At 37.3% G+C, this 27,011-nt stretch overlaps 1 protein-coding gene across 1 annotated transcript in view; it reads right to left on the reverse strand.

Annotated features, from left to right (window-relative positions):
• The window catches only part of asp (microtubule assembly factor abnormal spindle), a 121,068-nt gene that overhangs the window by 44,863 nt on the left and 49,194 nt on the right, over positions 1–27,011 (reverse strand). The window contains exons 6-10 of the mRNA XM_081743503.1: positions 22,922–23,884; positions 19,272–19,476; positions 16,102–16,214; positions 5,608–5,838; positions 1,045–1,183 (exon numbers count right to left, since the gene is read on the reverse strand). Of these exons, the coding sequence (XP_081599629.1) occupies positions 1,045–1,183; positions 5,608–5,838; positions 16,102–16,214; positions 19,272–19,476; positions 22,922–23,884 (1,651 nt within the window). The remainder of the gene's footprint in view (positions 1–1,044; positions 1,184–5,607; positions 5,839–16,101; positions 16,215–19,271; positions 19,477–22,921; positions 23,885–27,011) is intronic.

Here is a 27,011-nt window from a genome sequence, read left to right on the forward strand (position 1 = left end):
TTGAAACCCTATTCGTACTGTCATGAATAAATCAGTCCAATTTTATTTAATTTATTTTAACATACTGTTTTTATTTTAAATGTTATATTACTAATCTGAGATGAAGTAAATTATGAATTACTAAATTTATTCAAATTCACAGAACAAGGGAGGCCACACAGAAAACCAGGCCTAGGGCCTGAAAGTTAACTCCGTCGCTGCATGTAGTCAAGGAAGCACAAAGGAGGTGTAGTCCACTTACGTATAACATTATATGTATTAGCATATATGCCTTGTCTGAATTCATCCTTCTGGCAAAAAAAAAAAAAAAAAAAAAAAAAAAGTCACATTCCCGCGACACGTAAGATCTAGCGTCTATGGCGTCGAGTGCGAAGGACCATAAAGTTTCCTACGTATGGTTGCTAGAATATGGTCGTTGAAAGGGGAAAGTAACTAAGTTTTTTGAACAAGTCTATATGTACACTGGCAAGAAGTTCTATCCGGAATTCTGGATTTGTTTACTTTTTCGTACTTTAAGATAATGGAAGAAAATATATTTAAAAAAGTGGGATTCATAGACGTCCCCTACTTTCAAATACCATGAGAAAGTGATTAGTGTGTATGAAGTATTACTGAAGACTGATCAAGCAAGCATCTATCAACTATGACTTTCCACCTCGCTACTCACATACCGTATTCATTAAGTTTCTATTTGAATAAATTGAGGGGGAAAAATCATGTTACAAAAATAGTGTTAATATTAGAAGCCGGAAAAGGTGCAAACACAGCCAATGTGTTTTGAAACAGCATGGTTTTGAACAACTTTTGCGCAATCGCATGTATATTCTTATCGTCTTTAAGTACAAGGATTCACATAACTTTCCCAATTAAAGTATTTCACAATAAAAGTAGCAAAGTGTCCAAGGTACGCAATACAATTATGAAACTTCAAATTCTTCTAATTTAAAAATTCTTGAAATATCTTAAGATGTTGATGTGCAAACTGAGGTATACTTGAATAATAATAATAATAATAAATAAAAAACACAGTAAAATTATTCTTACCTCTTCCTAATGATCTTTTTCATTTGAATTTCACTTGTATCTGCACCTAAAGCTGTAGTTTCGAATATTACTTCCAGTCCTAATCCCAACCACACCGGATTGTAAGAAAACAACAGATCCAAGAATTGGCTTTGAAGACCTGTTGAAACAGAATTCAGAAAATTAATTGCGAAATTTGCTACAATCTTGCTAGCGTCAATGAACATTCTGTAAAACATCTTGTAGATAGTGGTGAAGTGACTTGCCCCGCCTGGTGTAGTTAATGGACACAATGTAGATGTGTGAGTATGGGAAGGGAGGAGGGATTTCCATATATAAATATTTGACTGGGACATACTCCAGCAAGTAAATAGTGTTACTATCTTATTGCTCTTATCAACTAAGACTACTGCAGTCAAATACGAATTTATAGTTGAACAAAGCTTGCACCACTGAGGATTGTCTGAGGAAACTTAATGTAAAATTTCCAAGTAAGAGAATTGGCTCTGACCACTCCACATTATGGCCACTTTGTACTCTGGACCTTACATTTCCTCAAATAGCTTTATATCAAGGTTCAAGGACATTTCCTATATGGAGTAAGAAAGTTGGTGTAATTTAAATTCAACAGAGATGAGTGTGGCATCAAATACAGTAAACATATCCGCAACATGCAGCATGAATGCATTGATAGACTTTAAAATGTGAAAGCTATCCAGGGTGCCGATTTTAAGGTTAATTGAGAAAGAGAAAAATGTGCACTAAAAACTTAATGGAGTCAATGAATGAAATGGAGTTATCTTCTTTTAGGAACAAGTCTTGCAGTCACTTCACTATCGAGACAAAAAGATTGTGCACTTTCATTTCCCAAGCAGCTAATGCACATATCACGAATATCTGAACTAAAATATAGATAAAATAAAATTTGAACAAAAGAGATTACTTCTTTCCGCATTCCGAATGTGAAGAAAAAAAATTCTCTCTTCAAATAAAAGTTTACTTTCTGTCTTAAAATAACACTTAGCCCTTAAATTCAGCTCATGTCATATGTTTTCGACCCAAGACCATATGCAATACGAACAAGGCTGAAAGACTTGGTGCGAATTAACAACCATACCCTGTACACGAAAAACTACTCAAAATGTTAAGGAATAACTCCAGTAACAAGAAAATTTTATTGCTTGACCAAGAATAGTACGTGCACACAATATTCAAGTTTCCTGTAACAAAAATGGAACTGTTTCTGCAGGAATTCTTACAGCAGTTGTATACCTTGTCAATTATTTTTCTAGAAGCAACTTAGATGTTACTATTAAAAGTAAATAAAATTACCCTCATGACGTTCCGGAGTACAACATTATTTTTTTGGTTTTAACTTTGACCGACTCATCAAGTATCCAAATTCAATCTTGGATTCTTGGCTTTTACAAGAACTCCTCCAATACTTTTCTATGAATGCTATGATTGGATTTCGGTAAGACGTTTTCTAATGCCATGTAAATAAGTTTCAAATGCTAAGACAAACCCGAATAGAGAATTCATTTTTCATAACAGTTACATATCTGATTTGATGACAATATTTATCATTTTTTAAAAAAAAAGAAATTAAATGTTCATTTGTACTCTAAGAATTTGGTAATTCTACCTAGTCAAAAATTTGATTATCTTACCTAATCCAACGAAAAAAATATATTTGTTAAGCCTGGAAGGAATTAGTCTTACAAAATTGAAGGATAAACATTCTTCGTGGATAAGTTGATATGCACCTTCCAATTTTGTAATACTGTGCTCGATAAGCCTGTTACTCAGTAAAGACTTATCGAAATTAGAAAAAATACTTGTCTTACTGAAAGTTTAGTGGAAAGTACAATATTTCGGATTGTATTTATTAATTTCGGTAATTTAGAAAAAAAAAAATTACATTTCGAAACACGCGGAAACATTTCAAACAAGCCCTTTCACTCATAAATTGATCTTTTCATCTTTTCTTTTCCTTGAGTCTCGAAAGGAAATAAAACCACACACAAGGGATTTTCACCAATTTATTGGACAAACGTAATTTGCTCATAAACATTGTTGCTCATGATTGATATATTTCCGTGGCACATTGTTAAAACATTCAATAATTTCGAGAAAAAAGCTCGAAATTGACATACATCTAATTCAGCCCTTAGACTAACTTCAACAAGCTCATGCATTCTTGTTAATTTTAGAGACTGCTTTAACGAAGTCTTCATGGGCATGTAAGTGCTTACCTACGGAATAATCAATTGATGGACGCGTCGCGCTGAGGAAAAGAAAATTCCGGAAGTGTTTTTTTTAACTGATCTTGCTGGTATGTGTTGCAAAGCAAGATACGCAATCATTCACCATCTCCTTTGAACTGCCATCTCTCGTGCCTTTCGATGACTTTGGTGCCTTTCGATTAGGCAATCAATTTCCAATTCCCTTTCTCCGACTTTGAATCCAGAACATTAGCATTCCACAAAGTTCCTGCACATTCTGATTAAAAAAAAACATCCCTGAGTTCTTGACTCTTCATAACAATTTCATGCCACACGAATTTCTTGTGAAAGCTGTCTCCTTTCCTACAGCCGACCTTTTCTCACCAATTGGACAATCTCTCTTCAGTTTTTTTGTACTGACTTTGCTTTTATTTTCATTTTTTTTTTCCTTTTTTAAAAACATTCCACAATTGTTTAGAAACAAGATTACCTACTTCTACACTAAATATGTACAAACATGACCGAAATTTTTATATTGAAATACAGAAATGGGAAACAGTTTATTTGAATTAAAACTAATAAAACTATACATAAAATCAAAGACTATCGCAAAATCGTGACCAAACATTGACCTTTGTCCCGGGATTCACTGAAATTAATGTCAAAGGTAGCCCTTTTCTTCTTGATCTCGGTCAGTTCGGTATCAATGGCTAGCTCTTTTTCATCACTTTCCCCGTTTCAGAGATATCCTCTATTGTTCAAAGTTTCTCAGTTGTGCAACGACGTTCTCTCCTCATTCTCCTTTCTGTTGTGTTTACTTATTTCTTTCTTCTGATGGTGCAAAGTACTTTTCGTAGTGTCTGGAATATTTCATGTAAATCAGCAACTTCTGGTGATTAGCACATGTTCAATACCTCTTCCTGTTCTATGTAGTTATGAATATGTCTACAATAGTCTTTTCATGCATATTTTCCATTAAGAGTACTGTATTGCCGGAAAGACTTCATTCGGTCGTTGCACTACCATGTGAGAAGGATAGCCCAATTCTTTACTATCTTCCATAAATGTATATATTCCTTAATGCCAGCAATAAATTTGCTGTAAGAAGTGTCAGTTCTATTTCGTTACAATTATACAAGACTTCAAATTCAGCTGTGTTTAGACTCGAGAAAGATTTATTCCTTCCTAGAGTTTTCAGCAAACAAATCTATGATGTCAGACATATGAAGTTCATCTAAAAGAAGAGATAACTTTGACCTACATGGGATGAATGCTGAATTACCTGAGGATGTAACGAGGACAGACCTCTAACTTTGTACACTCAAAGAAATAGATATTTTCCACCTCAAAATAAGTTTTGGCAACAATCCACGTGCCCAAGGATAAGAGTCTCAGAGGATACTGCAAGACAGGTGACGTAATGGTTTTAGCTTTATGTATTTGCATTCCATCTAGGCTATGTAGAACTAGCTGTGTGTGTCTTTTCTATCCCTTCCTCTTTCCTTGGGTGTGTTTGCGAAAATATTCAAATTGCATCTTCAAATTGCTATAATATATGTTAACACCAGGAAGTATATGAAGTTAACGAATGATACGAAGTAAGAAAGCTGCTCTTAAATAACTGAAGAGATGGATGCTGTCGAATTTCGTATTTTGATAAATTCTGGTTGCAATCCTCGTTGAAAAACTTTATTTACTTTCCTTTAATTTTTTTCTCTTTTATTCACATAAGGCAAATAATGACATTAACCGAAGTTAGTTAATTGACCATTAGTTAATCAACCCAAATGTCTGTTGTTTCCTTTCATCATGCAGAGAGATCGACACTTAAGAGCTTCCACTGTAATTGTAATGAACACTATTTTCCTTGGTCGTAAATAAATTACTAAACTTCTTGCTTTGAAAGTGGAAGACTCATCATGGAGTCAAGGATATAGATCATGTTCGGACCTTACTACAAACTAGAGATCTAGGTCTCAACATAGCCTCTGAAATATATATATTTTGTGGACGAAATAGATAAACGCCAGTTATCGCGATATGATGACTTGAAAGCTTTTTTCTGTATTTTCTAAGAGAAAGAAGAACGAGTTCAACAAGTACACAAATAGACATGGGAACTGACTGCCACATACCAGTGTTAGATTACTACTAGGACATATCAAATGTAATTTTCGAACGTTCCGATTCCTCGCAACTCTTTCTGAGTTCGCTCTTACTACCCGAAGCGCCTCATATTGTTAATATACTAAATACGCACGTATCTAAACTACTTAAAGCCTGTATGTTCATTACGTTAAAATATCAATATTACTAAGGAAATGTGCACAATTTTGCTACTTACACTTGTAATACTTACCAATGTCAGCGTGAAGGTCTCTGTCTTCTCGAATGAATACCTTGTTATCATCAACAAAAAATACCACATTACGGTGGACTTTAGATATGTTCCCAGATTGAAAAAGTGAACACGATTCACGACGAACAGCTAACAACTCATCGAAAGTAAGTTTCACACAGGATTCTCTGGATGAATCAGCATTACTTGTACCTTCCCGACAACTTGTTTCACACGCTTCTGAAGCATACACTGCAATAACAAATACATTTATTATTTTTCCTTATGTATAAGGCTCAAGATGGAAGTACTAAAATGGAGTGTACAACTATCAATGCATTTTACTTTAAATGAAATAATGCATCTTACTTCAACAGGAAGTCTAACTGGTGACCAGAAGCACTAAGGTGAAGAGATAAGTATTCACTAGTCAAAATCACCTTATAAGCAACAAGGAAGATTCAAAATTAGATAACAAAATATAACCCAGAATGAGTGAAATTTAGTTTACTACAAGCATTTCAGACATTTTATTTTATATATATATATATATATATATATATATATATATATATATATATATATATATATATATATATATATATATATATATACAACGCGGAATTCGGCAACATGCAAGACGCCTTTTTGTGTTCTTTTCATGTCACGAATCACCTCCCTGAGTTTGTACATCACCCTATATTATATCTCTTGCGTAGAATTAGAGTGACTTAGTTAACTACAAGGACTTCGGATGTTTTATTAGCTTTATTCTGAAAACTTACTGAAGCTCTATTATTCTCGGATTATAGCTGTTGAATTTATAAAATGAAAAATATGTTACTAACAGGTAGCAGTGTCATGTCTAGTTGTTTTATTTTTTATGGTCATACTTTATTATTAAAACCGGAAGTGATGGTATATTTATGCCACTTCAGGTTCCAGTAGAGAGATTGGGACGCTTAATTGGTTACAGAAAACAGTTTCTCGCTAGCTTTTCTTATTCTATTGTAATCGGAAGTGGTTCATTTTTACCACTTCCGGTTTTAATACGAAGATTAGAGTGGGGATGGAATATGTTCTTAGGACTTTTAATTGATTGCAGAAAACCGCTTCTTACTTTCTATTACGTTTTTACTCTTTAACGATCAAAGTTAACATTAAAAGTGGAAGTAGTTGATTGTTCTCACTTTCGAGTTTAATAGAGACATTAGAGTGGATATAGAATATATTTTTGGGACACTTCATTGATTACAAAAAAACAGCTTTTTGTTACCTATCTACCTTTTTATCCTATGGCGATCAATGTTAAACCGGAAGTGGTTGGTTCCTTCCACTCCCGGTTTGAATACGGGTTAAGAGAAAGTGATACCTATTCTTGGAAGGTTAAATCCATTTAAAAAACAAAACAAAAAACTCGCTATTATCGTTTTTGCTATATGTAGATCAATATTAAACCCGGAAGATGTACGGTGGGGACACTCGGTCGAAAAAGTGTAAAAGCTTTTTCAGGCCAGCCATTCTGAGTGAGGTTTCCCCTCATTCACACCAAGCAAATGTCGGGATGGTACCTAACATACAGGTCCTAAGCCACTTCCTTCCCTTTCCTCGGATAGTGTGATCCCCGTGGGACGTGATCCATTATGTGTGACAAGCCAACATGGTCATAGGTCCCGAAAGCCCAGAAATCTAATTTATAATCCTAATAACCGGAAATTGTCATGGATTTCAACTACTTCCGGTTTCAATAGACCTTTAGGGATGAATACGAAATTTATTCTTGGGACTCCAATTCACTGCAAAAAACCCCCCTCTCTCTATCCACTACAGTTGTTGCAAAAAACCGGAAATGGTTAACTTCTATCACTTCCGGTTTGAAGTCTGGTTCCGAAAACTAATTCGAATCCTAACTTTTGACACACTACACACTGATCAAGTTTGGTAATGATTCCCCAAGTATTGCTCGACATTTTTTGTCCCCCGGACGAACGGATGGATATGGTAAATATACAGGGTGTTTCAAAACAACACTGACTGTTTGGGAGGTGAATCCTGACACCAATATAAGACAAAAAGTATACACCAACCTGGGTGCACAAACATTAATTTCGGGGTTATAGGCTGCCGAAAACATGAAAAAATAAACTTTAAAGGTCCATAGCTCCAATACTATGGGACGTACCCTAGTCAGGTCAAGACTTCACTTAAGAACTAGTATTTGCCCTATCTAAATATACGTGTTTCAGAATCCTGCGGTACTTCTGCAACAGTTTTTTTTTATAGAGGGAGTTGGTGAGTACTCGTCCTTACCCAAACTCCCTCTATAAAAATTGTTGCGTGAGTGCCTTAGGATTCTGAATTGCAGATGGTATCGACAGTTTGTAGATACAGGATGTGTATGTAAAGGAAAGAGTCCTGGCCACCCTCGTGTTCCTGAAAAAAATGTTGCACGAATTCAAACTGCTTTCCAACGTAGTCCTTCAAAATCAACTCGTCGTGCCAGTCGGGAGTTACAAGTGCCGATAACAACAATTTGGCGTGTTTTGAGACGTCGGTTGGTTATGAAGCCGTACAAGTTACAGCTGTTACAAGCTCTGCGTCCTCATGACAAACGTAAACGTGTGGCATTTTGTAACGAGATTCTGGATGCTATTGACAATGATAACACCTTTGCACAACGCATCGTGTTCAGTGGTGAAGCGACTTTCCATGTTAATGGTAAGGTAAACAAACAAAATGTTCGAATTTGGGGCCTACAGAACCCACATGCAGTCATTGAACATGTACGAGATTCGCCCAAAGTCCATGTGTTTTTTGCGATATCCCGATCATCTGTTTACGGCCCATTCTTCTTTAATGGAAACACGGTTAACAGTCAGCAGTATCTCGCTGTTACGAAACTGGTTGTTTCCGAGGCTGCACGAAGACAACTTCATTTTTCAACAAGACGGGGCACCCCCTCACTGGAGTCGACAAGTGCGTGAGTATCTGAATGAAACTCTACCGAACCGTTGGATTGGTCGTCAAGGAGCTGGCGACTTAGCATGTCTCAGCTGGCCTCCACGGTCACCGGATTTGTCACCCTGTGACTTCATCCTGTGGGGTTTCGTTAAAGATAACGTTTATGTACCACCAATCCCACAGAACCTGGAAGAGTTGAAGAATCGGATCCGTGGTGCCATTACATCAGTGACGCAGGACATGCTTGCCCGAGTATGGGAGGAATTTGAGTATCGATGTGATATTGTTCTTGTCGCTGATGGAGGACATATTGAACATCTGTAATTTGAACTTTGAACTGTAATTTTAACTTAAGAGGTTCGTAAATATGTGTGAAAAGTTTCATATGTCTTAAAGTTTAATAAATATATGCATTCGAAATACGTATATTCTTTTTGAAACAGGGTGTATTATATATATATATATATATATATATATATATATATATATATATATATATATATATATATATATATATATATATATATATATATATATATATATAATATGTACACCACAGTTCTGTATAATACGTACAGTTACTTTTGGTAAAGAACCCGTGAAGGTTACAGTGCGTCCTTCACATACAGGGCCCTGCGAAACATCACATTTTAAGTAAGTGGTTTTAGTTGTTCTGTATACCAGTTTTGCGTCATAAATTCATACAGTTGCTATTGGCAGAGAACAGGTAGAAAGTACAATCACTTTTATGAAAATATGTACAAAGTTACGTATCCATAAAACAAAACATTTATAATACAGCCAGTAGAGCATTTAAGATGTAGGTCCATTTGGTAAGATAAAACAAGTTATTTACTGCTGCTACTCATTTATTGCAAAATACTTTCAGATGCTAAGCGCAATCGATTGTAACTCAATTCAAATAATTCAAGTTCTTTTTTTTTCAAAGTTCTTTATTTACAGATTTGATTGTTCCTGTTTGTTTTAGAGAAGTGTTCGGATAGTCAGTGCCTATTGTATTTCTAAAATATAGCCATATTCATTTGTTAATATATTTAGTTGCATTTTGTTTGACAAAAATTTTATTAAAAGAACTAAAAAGTAGAGTTTTTCTCTAGCAAAGAGGTTTCCACAGTTTAGGTATTTCAGGCTTTCCAATGCTAATGAAATTATATATATATATATATATATATATATATATATATATATATATATATAGGAGGTTTCGTGAAGCTGTGAAAAAGGAATATTTCAATTATTTCCTGCAACATTTTGAAGAAACATTTGTGCATTTGGAACATTATGAAAGAACAAGGAACAAGGAAACTCATGTAACAATATTTCTACATATTGGAAGAAACACTTCAATAGGTAGAATTAAAAAAAATCACATGCAAATTACCCCAATTGTTATATGAACATACATTCTACTTTAAATATAACTAATAATGTAGTGGCAAAATTTTATACGACTTTCTTAGTGTTTTCGTACGTGGCTTACCAGTACTAACAAGTGAAGGGTCCAAATGGATGAATCGAGTTGCGGGATGAGACATAGTGCATCTGATAGAGGATGTGAAAATATATGTATGTGCAAAGTTATAGTGGCTGAGCGCCATAAGAAACGGATAAGGAGGGGGTCAAAGTTGGTGGGAGAAGGGCTATGCTGTGTTATAGAAATACATTAAATAAACTCTTGAATCGTGAAAATAGTGAAAGATAGACAATGCATATGGTGGTAATTTCACATATTGGCAAAAGAAGAATAAACAGTAGTTCACGAACCTCCGCCGCCATCTTGAAACCCGCCATTTGAAATATGTGATATTTTTTGAAATGGAAAGGTAGTTATGAGATATATCAATTAAGGCTACCATGTTCTCAAAAAGTCAATTATGGACTTTAATGATCGTTATCTGTACTTTAGATTTAGGTTCATCTTTATAGTTGTTTGTGAAAATCTTGGCGACTGATACTCGTATGTTAAAAGTTCGAATTATTACGAAAACACATGTAACATATCTACAAGCCAAGGAAACTAACAGTGAAATTTGAAATCCAAGTTGTTTATTATTACATTATTATTTATGACATTACTTCCAATTTGCTTCATATAGTGCCGAAGAGAAGTGTTCCGATCTGGAAGAACTACTTCCGCCTGTTTTTGTTTGCTTTTTGCGCTTTTGATCGAAAACAATGTGGAGTTCATATAGCTACCTTTTGTTAAATGACATACAAACTAATATAGACCATAACGCAATAAAATCTGATACATTTGGAACGCAATTATTACGTACTGTACGGCCACTATTTTTTTTACTACTTCTATATTTTTCACTTAACTTTCTTTGTCCATTTTCTTAAGCAATAGCAACGTGGGATGATTCTAATTTAGAAACGTTTTCTTGCTCTTCTAAATAATTATTGGTACAGCGTATTATCAATATCATCACCATCTTCATCTGGTTGCAAGTCGTCATCGATCACCAATGTTTGTGTATCATTTACTACACATTCATTTTCTTCCAACAACTTTTAATTCTTTCTAACACACTGTATTCCTCCGACGATGGATCATCATTGCAGGAACCGAACTCGCGAACCAACATTGTCAGAATAATCGCATCTTCACATTTCAAACATACCAATTAAACATAATGCGACACGATAGACACGCGAGAAAGCCACCTCACCGGATAACTTATTTTCGGCTACAACTTCATTGCTGTATTCGACTGCAATAGTCCACTGTTCATATAGGTATCACATGCTACGCTCGTCCCAAGTTGCTGTTGCTTACGAAGATAGACAAAGAAAATTGAGTGAAAAATATAGAAGTGGTGAAGAAAATAGTGGTTTACGTACAGTACGTAATAAGTGCATTCAATCTATCAGATTTTATTGTGTTATGGTCTATATTAGTAAGTATGTCATTTAACAAAAGTAGCTATATAAACTCCACATTGTTTTCGATCAAAAGCGCAAAAAACAAACAGACAAAAAACAGGCGGAAGCGGTTCTTCCAGATCGGAACACTTCTCTTCGGCACTATATGAAGCAAATTGGAAGTAGTATCATAAATAATAATGTAATAATATATAACTTGGATATCAAATTTCACTGTTAGTTTTCTTGGCTTGTAGATATCTTCAACTTATATGTTTTCGTAATAATCGAAACATTCAACATACGAGTACAATCTCCTAGATTTTCGTAAGTGACTATAAAGATTATCCTAAATCTTACAAATAAGTACAGTTAATGATCATTAAATTTCATAATTGACTTTTTGAGAACATGGTAGCCTTAATTGATATATCACATGACTACCTTTTCATTTTAAAAAAAATATCATATATTTCAAAATAGCGGGTTTCAAGATGGCGGTGGAGGTTCGTGATCTACTCCGTTCATTCTTTTTTGCCAATATGTGAAATTACCACCATTTTCATTCTCTATCTTTCATTATTTCTATGATTCAATAGTTTATTTGATGTATTTCCATAACACAGCATAGCTCTTCTCACAACTACTTTGGTCCCCTCTCCCTCCGTTTCTTATTACGCTCAGCTGCTATAACTTTGCACATACATATACAGGGTGAGTCAAAAGTTCTTGGACACATGCATAAGTTTGAAAAATCGACGGGAAAAATAAAAACTGATGATGGGAACAGAGGTTTGATGAGGGGCCGCAACTTTTGGAGTGTATGTCATTCATGGCCGCCATCTTGAAATCCGCCATTTTGGATTCAAGTATTTTTTTTTAAATGGGAAGGGAGGTGTATGACACATCAAATAACACTAGCTTGAGCTCAGGAATTTAGTGGTGTAATTTGTTTTTTTTTTTCTATCTTGTACAGTTTAGAAGTTATTAATGTTCAAAGGTGGGAAATTACCTTGATACTGAATGCTACAACACATGTTCTACGTGTTATCCATCCCGTTCAATGCACAACTGTAGTCGCCACAACCACTCTGACTGAACACGGAGGAGAATGTCTCCTGAAATTTGGTCGCAGGCTTGTTGAATGCGTTCCTCCAGGTGTCTCAAATCACGGATTGTCTCAGCATACACTATCTGCTTAAGATGTCACTATAGATAAAAATCAAGGTGCGTTAAGTCAGGGGATCTGGGTGGCCACTCCACGGGACCACGGCGACCAATCCACTTCCCTGGCAGTTGTTCACCCAACCATTCACGGACACCAAGTCCATAGTGTGGAAGGGCTCCATCGTGCTGAAAATAAGATGGGAAAATGCCGTCAGCGTTCAGTGTGGCAGGAAACACAAGGTCCTGCAACAGCATCAGATACTGTGGTGCAGTTAAGGTGTTGTAAATGAAAAATGGCCCAATGATGCGGGTGTCCCATATTCCACACCACACCATCACCTTCGCTGGACTATGTTCTCGACTCGGGTCAACCCAGTTCGGATTTGCGTCATACCAGTATCGACAAGTATGTCGATTAACCTCCCCGTTCAAAGTGAAATACGCCTCGTCGTTGAACAGTATGCCCTTGGCAAACGCAGGATCCAGTTCGTGTTGTTCAGTAGCCTACATGCAGAACTCCAACCGGCGATCAGGGTCATTCTCGTTCAGTTTATGTTGCATGTGCAGCTTGTAAGGATGCCACTGATTGGCGTGCAATATCCGGACAACGGAGGATTGGCTTATTGCGCATGCTAGGGACACACGACGGGTACTTCGTTTAGGACTTTTCACAAACGACGCAACAACCGCCGTTGCAGTTTCCTCATTAGAGGCAGTCTTTGGTCGCCCACTACGTGCCCTATCTTGAACAGAGCCCGTCTCCCGGAATTTTGTAATCACGTGAGCCATCGTGCTGTGCGATATATAAGGATGATTTCGATCTTCTGTTCACGTGTCAGACCCATTTTAGATCACCTGGAACAAAGAGAGAACTGGGTCAGTATCAAGGTAATTTCCCACTTTTGAACATTAATAACTTCTAAAGTGTACAAGATAGAAAAAAAAAAACAAATTACATCACTAAATTCCTGAGCTCAAGCTAGTGTTATTTGATGTTTCATACACCCCCATTCTCATTTTAAAAAAATGAAGAATCCAAAATGGCGGATTTCAAGATGGCGGCCATGAATGACATATACTCCAAAAGTTGCGGCCCCTCATCAAACCTCTGTTCCCATCATCAGTTTTTACTTTTCCCGTCCATTTTCAAACTTATGCAGGTGTCCAAAAACTTTTGACTCACCCAGTATTTTCACATTTTCTATCAAGTGCACTATGTCCCATCCCGCAACTCGATTCATGCATTTGGACCCTTTACTTGTAAGCAACGACCATAAAGAAAGCGTAAAAAGGATCTGCATCAGAAAATAAGTGTTTATAAGTATCTAAAATTGCAAAAATAACTTATATACAAATGATGCAATGCAGTTTGGTTTCAAACAATTTGTCTTTCAGAAAGAGTTTAATCCTTCCGTAACGATCATTTTCATGACATGCTTTATCTTGTGCTGGCAGATTCTCCAGAAAGTACTTACATAGCCCAAAAAACTCAATAAAATGCTCTATGCATTAAAATCAATCAAATATGTTTTACAACTAGGCACGATTCGTAACTTATATTTCGGGCTCTTCCAGTCTTTACTTACATATGGCATAATCTTCTCGAGAAATTCTCGAAAAAAGTAATATGTTGTTCGTGATTCAAAAAAGACTTAAGAACTATAGCAGAGGCCAAAATAAACAACACACGTAGGCCAATATTTAAGGAATTTAAAATTTTGCTTTTACCCTCTCTTTACATATTTTGACTGCTGCTCTTTGTCAAAAACAACATCGACTAATTTAACACACCAAACTAAACTAACTAACTCTATGGCCTATGGAACCCGGAGGTTCAGTGCCGCGTTCACAAAAGCTCTCCACTGACTTCTATTCTTAGCTAATTGGATCCAGTTTCTACTTTGTATTCCTATCTCTGCGAGATCCATCTTAATATTATCCTCCCATCTGCGCCTAGGTCTTCCTAATGGTCGTTTTCCTATGGGTCTACCAGTCAAGACTTTAAAAGCGTTTCTACTTTCTTCCATTCTAGCTACATGACCTGCCCACCTAAGCCTCCTAGACTTGACGACCCTAACAATGTTGGGTAAACCGTATAAACTATGTAGTTCCTCGTTATGAAGCTTCCGCCATTCCCCATTCTCGTTCTTCTTGGGTCCGAATATTCTTCTCAGGATCCTGTTCTCAAATACTTTCAGTCTATGTTCTTCCCTCAGAGTAAGCGACCATGTTTCGCAACCATACAGAACAACAGGCATGATTATCGTTTTATATATTTTAAGCTTCAAATTCCTCGACAGAATTCGCGACGACAAGAGATTTTGAACCGAATAGTAACACGAATTCCCTGCTTTTAGTCGACATTTAATTTCTTCGTGAATATGATTTTCGCTTGCAGGGACATGGGTTTAGAAGTAAATGCAGAGAAAACTAAATACATGGAAGTGCGTCGGGACCGTAATACGGCAAATTGTGGAGGCGTTAAAATATTAAATAATACTTTTGATAAAGTGAATACTTTCAAATATTTAGGATCAATTTAACACACCATCCACACATAAATATGATACTAGGCGTAAGGATAAAATTCCCAGCAAACAGCACTGCACTAAGTTATATGAAAGGAATCCAATGTTTATGGGTATCATATTGTACAATAAACTTCCTCAGTATATTCGAAGGACAGAACAAAAAGGAAAGTTCAAGAGGTTAACGAAAACATATCTGTTTCAGCATTGCTTTTATTGTGTAAATGAATTTTTAGATATGTAAGTGAATTTGTCTATTGATAGTTTTGGAAATATATATTGTTTTGTACTGCTTTTATATCGTAGATGTAGCATAGTAGTTTAATTCAATAGGTATGTATTTGTCATTACTACGTATTTTATATATTTGTATCTTTGACGAGTCTTATTCATACGCACGTAATCGTGCAATATGTATGACTAAAAAGACGAAATAAATGAAAGAATGAAGTTTAAAGGAGTGTTGAGGGATGTTAGAGTGGTGTAGGAAAATCTCTGTATGTAACTGCTGGACGGATTGGTAGATTCACTGAATGGTTCTATATCTTAGACGTTGCCACATAGTGCGATGCGCGTCTCCAGACAAGGACCCGAGAGGTATACAATTATACACATTTTTCACTTTCACACGTAGAATAGTGCTCTGTAGTCCGTGTACGCCATGTTTAGGACACTCTCTCTCTCTCTCTCTCTCTCTCTCTCTCTCTCTCTCTCTCTCTCTCTCTCTCTCTCTCTCTCTCTCTCTCTCTCTCTCTATATATATATATATATATATATATATATATATATATATATATATATATATATATATATATATATATATAGAGAGAGAGAGAGAGAGAGAGCATTTATACCAGTTCAACATTTTAAACAGTTTCTTTCTGTCATTGACATTGTTTCAAGCAGTATGACAATCTCGTATCACCATTAAAGAAATTAAATATCTAGTAAAGGTAACAAAAGAAATTAATACCTTGCGGCAACTTCATATCATCATGTCCTATAGACTGAGCTAGAAAACAATTCAGCCACTTAATTATCAGGTTTTCCTGTGCAGAAAGCCAGTTGTAAGAACAGCAAAGTTTACTGAAAAATAAACAGAAAAAATTAACAGTGAAAATGAACTTTTCGACAAATTCGCATTATTCAAAGACTGAAATTTGTAACTAAACATCCCACGTAGACTAAAGGATACGGATGATCAACGAATTATCAAATAATTGGTGGAATGAGAAATTCGGAGGAAAATGGAAAACCAAGAAAATCTACGGTTGCGATGTTGACTACTACGAGCTCATGTAGCCTGAGATCGTACGAAGAACCCTCGCACCAGAGGTGACCCCTCTGCTACCGTGCAACCATATCCCCTCACATTGTTCAAATTTACAGAAACTTCATACAGGAAGCACTGCAACTCACGATGCCTCCTGACACTACAGAAGGAGTGAAATGGTCCTTAAAAGTGTGTGCGATTATCACGGACAAAGAAGATAGATCACAATGCAGATCATCATACCTACAGGTCATGAAATATAAAATAGTTAATTAAATACTATCATCTAAGCTCGGAAGCACATGTGACTTGTATTTAGGTTTATTCTGTTAATTTCTTCATTAACTTCTAGTTTTTAAACCCTTTCCCCTGAAACACATTTTAACTTCCTTTATTATTCTTTCACTTTCATGCACTCCTATTGAACCATCCGTCCCATTACTCTTATTTTCCTCCACTCAACTCCATTTGCTTACAATCTGGTAATACTATCAATCGAACATGCAATCCTGCATTCCAACATGGCGCCAACCTGGAATCTTCACTATTTCCTATCTTCTTTCTCTTTTGTTGGATCAAAAGATCCAATACATTTCAATCAAAAAAATTCTTGTAGGCCTTATATCTGGAGAACTACATATAGTGTCTAATTCCGTACAAAATACGGGAACTCTATTTAGAGGTCGTTCAAAAATTTTGTGGCCCTTGATTCAAAAACTAATTCTTGGTCAAGATCGCAATCTTTTGATCCATTTTTATTTTAATTCTTCTTTTCTCATACTTCTCCCCATCTGACAAGTTTTACTGAAACGGCTCATAGTGTAATCTTTTAGTGTTGTGATTGTTTTCACTACTTTTTGGTACACTTTCGGTTTACAAAAACCTAGACTACCTTGCAGAGACTAAGTTCAACAAGTGACTATCGCTCCACAATATGAAACTAAGACTTCAAATTACACGATTCAATACTCAAACTTGAAATAGTACATCTATTACTACTGGCTGCAACAGAATAACACGATAAAAGATACCGACTGTTCCTTGGACGCTGAATACACATCAAAAATCCATTACTCGCTATGCCTTAATGTTTTTATTTTATGGTAATAAGAGTTGAAAACGAAAAAAACGTTTATTTCAACTAACTCCGGTCTGAATAAAGGGCTAAGGGAGGAGACGGAACCTATTCTTGGGACAGTGAATTGATTGCAAAAATCCGCTTCTTCATATCTTTTAGCGTGCTTACGAAAATCACAATTGAAACCACACACAATAGTAGTTCTGAATTACTTCCGGTTTTGGTAAAATGTTACCGATAGTAATATGATGTCTTGAGATGTTGATTTATTAGGGAAAAAACGCTTCTCGCTATTACAGTGTTTGTTATTTAGTAATGGACGCTGAAACCGGAAACTGCTAATTTGAACCCTTTCGATTTGAATAGAGCTTTAATGAAGGATATTAAATCTATTCTCGGGTCGCAGAATCGGTTCCAAGAAACCGTATCTTTATAGCATTTACCGTTCTTGCTCCACGGAAATTAAAGTAAATATGAAGCACTTCTGGTTTCGGTAGTGTTCCGGATAGTCATGTTATGTTGCCTTCAGTCGTTGGATCGTTTGCAGAAGACCTTCTTGCTATCTGTTACAGTTTTCGTTATATGGTGATAAACCCTAAACCGAATATAGCTAATTTTAACAAGTTCCAGTTTGAACAAAGGGTTAACGGATCAGATGGAACCCATTTTTTGAACAGAGAGTCGATTGTACAAAACCGTATCTTGATAGCATTCCCCGTTTTTATTCTACGAAAATCAGTATTGAAACCGGAAGAAAGTCTGAAAAACGGGAATAGTAAGTCTGAACCACTTTCGGTTTCAATAGAGTTGTGGATAGTAATAATATGTTGTCTTGAGACGCTGAAATGTTTGCAAATAAACTGCTTCTTGCTATCTGTTACAGTTTCCGTTGTATGGTGATAAACGTTGAAACCGAAAATGGCTAACTTTAATAATTTCTGGTTTGAATAGAGGGTTAACGGACCAGATGGAAAATGAAATTGCTTACTTATTTCCTTCTTAGCTGTAGCTAACTCATGTATACCATTAAGAGAGTTATCGATAAACCTTAGTTGTTCCCTATTTCCAACGAACTTAACACGGTCGTTACTGAATTCTTTGTGTGTCTGTTAGTTGCGATATTTTTCAATTTTAAGCCCTCCATTCGATAGAGCACCAAAAGCTATCTGAGAAAGTGATGGAATTTTTCGCGTCACTCTTACCGTTCCTGAGATTTTGGCCAAAAAAGTTCGAATTTCGGGAGATGTAAGGAGCCATGTCATAGAGAGAATATTTTGCGAGAAAGAATAGAAGATGCGGATACAAAGATTTACTTTTACCTGTAGGAACAATCAAGTTATCCTTCTCGCTCCATTTCTCCGTTCTTTTAAAGTTCGTTCTGGCAATGCTCTTGGAGGATTCTCAACTGGTTATAAATAAATCTGTCTAAGATTAATTTTGTATGTTTCTTATTTCCCAGTCTTCCCTTATGGAACGTGTTTGAACTCTTGACTGATCAGAACCTAACGAACTCGATTCTTCATGAAAACTTAGTGAAAAACATAATTAACTCCTTTATGGACAAAAGTAAAATTTCCTTAAATATAAGAGCTTATTAGCTGACAATATATGTGTAATAAAGTAAAAGATTTAACACTCCTTTCGCGTAACATATTCAATTTTTTTTCTTACACCAATGTACGAGTATTTATAGTCTCTCTGCAACGTGACAAATTTGACTTCAATGTCCGAATCAGGCAGTAAGATTGCAATGTTCACTATTAGGATTATTTCAAATACTTAAAAAGCTTACCTGTACAACAAAGAATCTGTACAAATCTCAACAGAAAACGGGTCCAGCTCGTATGTAGTCCACAAAGTGTCATCAGGCTTATGCAATGTGGACATTCCCATAGTGAACGAATTTTTACCAGCACATACAAACGACCCATCATGTAAGGTCAAGTTGTCTTTTACAACTCTGCACGAAGGTTCAGTATATACTGCGGATCGTGATGCTGTAAAAAAGAAAATGAAATGAAATGAAATCTTTGAGTTTTACGTCCCACGGTTATGCCGGTTAGGCTAAAGGAGACGCTGATGATGAGAGATGAGTGAAATGGTGGAATGAAGAAAGTGGGAGGAAACGGGAGAACCCCGAGAAAACCCACGAGCACGGTGTTTGTCCACCACAAAGTTCACTTGGCGGGGGCTGGGATCGAACCCGGGACCCCAAGCACCAGAGGTGAACGCTCTACCACTGAGCCACCGCGCCCCCTGCTGTAAAAAAGAGTAGAAACTTCTGATATAATGTACACACTATTGATAAAAATCACATTAGTGTTAATACAAATAAGCTTGAAAGTATGTGCAGTAGTGACACCTCATTTACTGATGTTCTTTCAGTAGCGATGCTGTAAGAAACAATCTACTGTATAATAAAAGATCTGAACCACTACTCGGTCATTTAATGGTTTAAAGTTTAACGTTCGTTTTGAGCACCCAGGTTATATGAAACATGTGCCTAAAACTTAGCATGGTATCCGAAAATGGGCTTCTACCGCATATCAAACTCATTTTTCAAGACCTAAAATGAGCATGTCGACCATAGGAACAAGCGAACTCAACCATTACGTGTATTTGTATCTAAGGTAAGCACTCGAGAAACAGGTATCCAACCATGAATGACATGTATCATTTCAAAGAAACGCTGCCGCTTTTCTGAAAGAACATCAGGAGAGATTGTAGTTTAGAGTTTCCTTTTTCTATTTACATTTCACATACTCAAATAGAGAAGTTATTTCATTCTTTTCTTTTACATGGAATTTAGTAAGAAAGAAGATTATTGGTCAAAACACATTAAAAGAGCATTTTTACATATAACTCTACGGCCTATGGAACCCGGAGGTTCAATGTCGCGTTTACAAAAACTCTGCACTGACTTCTGTCCTTAGCCAACTGAATCTAGTTTCTAGCTTGTATTTCTATTTCTGCGATATCCATCTAAAGGGCAGAAACATGGACATTACGCAAAAGCAATGGAAAAAAATGGAAGCTTCGGAAATGTGGGGTTAAAGAAGAATGGAGATAGACGAGTCGAAGGGAAAAACTAAAACAGGGTGATAGAAATAGTAGGGAAGGAATTAATTTTAGGAGTAGTCCGAAAAGAAGAGAGACTGCTTGAGACAGGCTGAGAAGGAACTATCAAGAGGGACGTGCTAGAGGGTATGATGGCAGGAAAGAGTGTGAGAAGGCAAAGTAGGCAACAGTTGATGGATGGTATCAAAACAGAAAAATCGTACATGAAGAAGAGGTAAGCTGAAAACCATGCAACATGGAAGCCTCTCTGCTGTGGCAAGGGATTTGGTAATAATGGCAAAATATCTACGATGATGATTATAAATAAAGGTTCATATTTTTCAAAGTCACCAAGAAACTTTATGTAAGCAACGTCAAGTCCTAATTCGTTAAAATTCTGGAAGACTTCTTGAAGTTATGCTGAGTTTAGACTGGAAAAAGAGATGCATTTTTTCCAGTTGTCAGCAAGCACTTAATCTATAATGTTAGACATTTAAGTTCGTCTAGAAGAAGAGACTGACTGATTTATGAAAAAGATGTAGCTGAGCGCGTCTACACCGAGGTATTTTGCATTCTTCTGTGACATTAAAAACAAGGAAAGAAAAAGAAAATGAAATCGTTAAAGTTTTACGTCCCACGATTATGTCGGCTAGGCTAAACGAGACGGTGATGAGAAATGAACGAAATGGTGGAATGAAGTGGGAGTAAACGGAAGAACCCCGAGAAAACCCACGCACACAGAAGGAAGGAAAAAGAATAGAAGCACAATATCCCAGGAAAATGATAAATTCAGAGCGCAGGCTATATCACAATAAAGAGAGTCATCCCATTTAGGATTTAAAAAATGTCATAGCATGTAAGAAATGTGCAAACTCAACACTGACACAAGGACTAGTTAAAACAGACATGTTAATCTTTTCTGCCGGGGCAGCTCGGCAACAGGTAAATACAAGTGAGGCATCCCTTAATTAGTAGTGAATATGCCTCAGGATAGAAAAGAAGATAGAACCTAAATGCTGTGACAAGAATAAAACCAACATGACAACACAGCTAAGCAGTGGATAAAATGAGAAGTTAAAATTGGTCACGAACTACACAAGGTATCTTTGTCATCAATTCTATGACCAGTCTCTAGTAATTTGGTGTGTAGCCCGTAGGTGATTGGTTTGCATTATTAGGAACCTAAAATACACCTACAAGGGAAAAGGTCTGATTCTCGAGCGAGATTATATTTATCACTGAACATTTACTAAGATACGTGATATCGAAAGAAAACCGTTGTTTTGAAGAGAACAGAATGATAGCTTGTAGCTTATACCAGTGCTATTCAACCGGGGGTACGCGAAGATGTTTCTGGAGGTAAATAATCCTAAAATAAGCATATTTCCAATATTTATTGTATTATCATAGTTAGAGATTTTTTCCCAATGGCTTCTCTGTGTTAACATCAATAAAAACGAAGCACACAAATTGCTTGAATCCAGAATCAGTTCTGATTCTCGCACTTTTCGAAGATTCGACCAAGAATCGAGGAGTTGGCGTCCCGGAAACAAGCTCAGTCATCTCATTAATAGGTTAGTTCTAAAGTTACTTTTAGTTTTTGAATTTTTAACATTGTCCTCCGTGTGCGAATAATCAGAGATAATGAGGGGAAAATCCCCTTCAGTAGAACTGGATGTCTCCCATATGTTTTGAAATTTCCCATGTTAATATTTTTCGGATATGCCTTTTATCCCTCTGTAAATAGTCTTTTAATTGGCACACTGATTGTCCTTTTCTTGGGTCTCTGTTTATCCCCCTTTTTAATCAACAGAAAATGAAATGAAATCTTTAAGTTTTACGTCCCACGCTTATGCCGATTAGGCTAAAGGAGATGTGATGAGAGATGAGTGAAATGGTGGAATGAAGAAAGTGGGAGGAAACGGGAGAACCCAGAGAAAACCCACGAGTACGGTGTTTGTCCACCACAAAGTGCACACGGCGCGAGCTGGGATCGAACCAGGGACCGGAGGTGAACGCTCTACCACTGAGCCACCGCCCCCCCCCCTTTTAATCAACAGAACATGTGTATTAAGTTTACTAAGTTCATTTCGATTTAATTTCTTTTAAACAGCTTCAGGGGTACACAATTGGATGGCAAACTGTCTACGGGTACACGAGAAAAACAAGTTGAATAGCACTGGCTTATACTGATTTTTTGTTGCAAAAAAAATAGCTCACTTCGGTGACAAATTATGATTATAGGTGCATAGAATTTTGAGGTGCGTATCTCGTATGCACCACATTTCTATGATTCTGTGTCCTAAACTGATGCGATACAGGTTTTAAAACGCTGGCTCAAAGATAGAGAGCAAATATATATGTACATTCAAAATGAAAACTTACCTGCGTAATTTCGCTTATCTGATGACTGAACTTTACTTGCACTTTTAATTGACCTTTCCTGACCGCACTCTCTGCGATTTGGTTTCAATTGCAGAGCTGGTACTGCTAGCACGGAACTCTCGTTATGATTGTATATTGTTTTATTTGCGACATTGCTGTTGACTGTTGTTGTATGTCTTTTGGATTCAGTCTTACTTAAATCTTTCGTTAGAATTCGTTCCTCTTTCTTCGATTGAAATTCTAAACCTTTATCAATATCTTTCGGCCTATCAAGTTTTGGTGGTGAAATTACGAAAGATACTGGCTCCTCTCGGAGATTGACACTCTCGGAGGTTATGGTGGAGGCGTTCCTTTCGTGAGGCGAAAAGGTTAAGCCGTCTAAAAAGTCATTAAAATTTTGTATTTTTTTCCCTGAATATCCGCTTTCTTTCGACAGATTCTCGCTTTCTTCTGTAATTGTGCTAAGAAATGCTTCATCCTGTGAACTATATGTATTTATGTTACTGTAAGTGTGTCCTTGAATGTATTTAAAACACATATGCAATGGTCTGTCATCACACTCAAAGGAATCTTCAAATTTCAAATTTTCTAAAAATGCTTTGGGGGTAGGCATGATATCGAATTCTTCATTGCTGTCTGGTGCTTCACGCCTAGTTACAAAAGTTTTACTCCGTGTGCGACTTAATGGTGTTGAAAAAGTTAAACTAAACAAGGGATGATACTGTGACTGTGAATTTGAATCTTGTTGCCACGCGTTATCAGTTAAAGTGGAGGGTACAGATAAGCTATCGTCAACACATTTGCTGAAGTTATCGCCATCTCCTGGTGCAAGTTTTTCATCTACACGAGACATACTATCTTGCATTAAATGCGATCTTCTCGAGAAAAATGTTTTCCTTTTGCTATTACCATCCTCTTTCATCCATGGTGGGGAAGTATTTATTTCCGTCGAATCTTCTGTACCTGTCAAGCAAGAAAAAATTATGAAGCTTAATAAGAATTAACATGACAATACATTTAAAGTATTTCAAATGCAACTGTCTACCAAACGTTTATCTTCAAAGTTTTTACCAAGTTTCGAGTGTGGCATTTCTTATCTGGTTTAATTAGTCCAGTAAGAATACCTATCATATGTTTTTTTTTTTACATTTATGCAAACAAAAATTCTTTATCAATTAAAAGACAAATACACTTGTGTGCAAAACTTTAGGACTAAAGTAACTTTCGCATGCCGTCACTCTCAAACGGCATAGATGGGTGAAATTTGAACCATATATGAAAAGCAGTGCTACAGAATGACACAGGAAACAGAGAAAAAACACAATTAGAACAAAAACTGCAATTGTATGCAGACACATTAACAAACAAACCGCGATTCATAATGCTCTCCGCGACTTACAGGAGTGAAATGGTTTTCACAATGGTCTCTGATCACCACTGACAGCGATGAATGCTTTGCAACGTGCTTCCATGCTACTAACAAGGTTCGTAATGAATTGTTGTGGTAGGGAGTTCTATTACTCCACCAACGCTGGTGACAACTGCTGGATGATCCTTGGTGTATCTGAACAAGGTCTCAAACAAGCTCGATGCGATTGAACTTTAGGGTTCAGGCAGGAGAATCAATTCGCCGAAAATCGTCTTGTCCTAAGAGCTAGGCTATCTGCGCTCTTCGATGTTGTTGTAAATTATTATCCATAAAGAAGTCGGGGCCGATTGCATCTCTGAGAAGATGCATGTGAGCAAAGAGTATAGTGTCACAACAACGTTGATCAGTGAATATACCACGTTCAAAGATTTGGAGGCCGGTATGCTTATGGAACATTATGCCGTCAACATAAGAACACCTGGATCACCAAAACGATCATGTTCATAAATTCATTGCGTGATCTCACCTCTCGCCAGATGATTACGTCCAGAATCACTACCGAGATTGAATCTACTGTCATCTGAGAAGAGAACGCGACCCACTTCCTCTCGGTACAGTCCTGATGTTCTATGTACCACCACAAACGCTGTCGCTCATGTGTGAGTGTCAACGAAACAATGTAGCAGCCGTCGGACAAAGATACCGCCTCATGTAGTCTAAGTGCTACTATGAAGTGTGAGATTGGGCGCCTTGCACCTCCAGTTAAATGTATTTGCAATTGTGCGTACTGTTTGACTTCGATCCCTTTTTTCCTGTTGCACAATATAGCGTTCGTTCGGCGTTGTAGCTGACAGTGGTTTATCACCACGTTTCCTTCGCACAGCATTGGCTGTGGTTCGGAATCTGGACCAGATTCGCCACAATTCATTTTTCTTTCAGTTCTCGGTGATTCTTCCCTATGTGAAATAATCCAAATGCAGTCTCTGAGCCTTGTTATTTTTGATTGGATTTTGGGTTTAGCGTCCCTTTCAGCAAAAAGACTATACGAGACGTGAACCTACAGCTTATAGTGCTATCCGAACCACATGAGTCCCAGTCGGAAATCGAATCCGAGTCTCCCAAACCAAAAGCGCGTACGATAACCACTTAGCCAGAGTCCCCATGTCATCGTAACGCCACCACAATGCACCATAGCAGCTCTTTGACATAAACCGTCTTGTCCCTTTCAACGCTTCATGTTAGGGTAGCAGACATTCGGTGCTATGATCTGTTTTCTGTGTACGTATGGGAGACCTCTGACTACATGTTGCCGGGCTTGCATTCCAAAACTACGTAATATTTTATGTTACTTTATGCTGTGGTTAAGTTTTGCACATCAGTATATATGGTGAGGCAAAAAACAGCATTAAATGGGTATTTTTATTTTGCAGATTAAACCATGGTGTGCCGATATTCCATTAAAGGAACAAGGGAAAATAGCTGCCTGGATGGAGGGTTTTCAGTCCCCAACCATCGTACAAGAAAAATTCACGGCCTGGATCGGACAGGGTGCACCTTTGCGACTGACAATTCGGAGAATCTGCAAGAAGTTTGTAACGACGGAATCCATTCAAGACGATTGCAAGTGAAACAGTGGTAGAAATAGATCTGTCCGAGCTAAAGATAATATCATCCTCGTCCAGGGAGCGATGGTAGCCAGTTCAACCAAGTGTTCGCGCAGAATTTCTCTAGAGACTAACATTTCTCAAAGATCAGTGGTTAGAATTTTACACCGTGATTTAGGAATGAAGACATACTACTTGCAGATTGTGCAGCATCTCACAAACGCGGACAAGCAAGCACATGTGAATGCTGTACAAATTATCTTGGAAATGATGCGCATGGAACCGGACATTCTGTTCATGTTTTCTGACTAAGCAACATTCCACATCAGTGGTTGTGAACAAACACAACTGTCATCTGGGCGACGGAGTACCCGCAGGAACTTTGAGAGCACATGCGGGATTCCCCCAAGGTGAATGTTTGGTGCGCAGTGAGCGAATTTGGAGTGATTGGACCTTTCTTTTCTGAAGGAGACCGCCAGGGGAAAGAAAATGAAATGAAATCTGAGTTTTACGTCCCACGGTTATGCCGGTTAGGCTAAAGGAGACGGTTTGATGAGTAATGAATGAAATGGTGGAATGAAGAAAGTGGGAGAAGAACCCCGAGAAAACCCACGCACACTGTGTTTGTCCACCACAAAGTTAACTTGGCGGGGGCTGGGATCGAACCCGAGACCCTTAGCACCAGAGGTGAACGCTCTACCACTGAGCCACCGCGGCCCCGCCAGGGGAAAGAATTGCCTTATGCTCAGCACGTTCATGGAGGAAATCTAGCCACTTGCCATTCTCCAGAAAGGGTACTTTTAGCAAGATGGCGCCCTGCTCATTAGTTAGATGGTTCGAGATCACCTGAACGATACGTTCGGTAAACGTTGGATTGGTAGAGGTCGTCATCTCTCATGGCCAGCACGTTCCCCCGACATGCGTTCATGTGATTTTTGGTTGTGGGGCATGGTTAAGGATCGTGTGTATGCCAGCAAGCCCAGCAACTTGGACGACAGAAGCATCGCATCACTCAGATCATCGCTGTCATTCCTGCCCAAATGGCGCAGAGGGCTCCAAAATCAACAATGGACAGACTCCGTAAGTGCACTGACCGGGATGGGTGCCAAATTGCAAC

Source organism: Thermobia domestica, chromosome 17 (assembly GCF_964235325.1).
Source record: "Thermobia domestica chromosome 17, izTheDome1.hap1.1, whole genome shotgun sequence".
NCBI lineage: Eukaryota > Metazoa > Arthropoda > Insecta > Zygentoma > Lepismatidae > Thermobia > Thermobia domestica.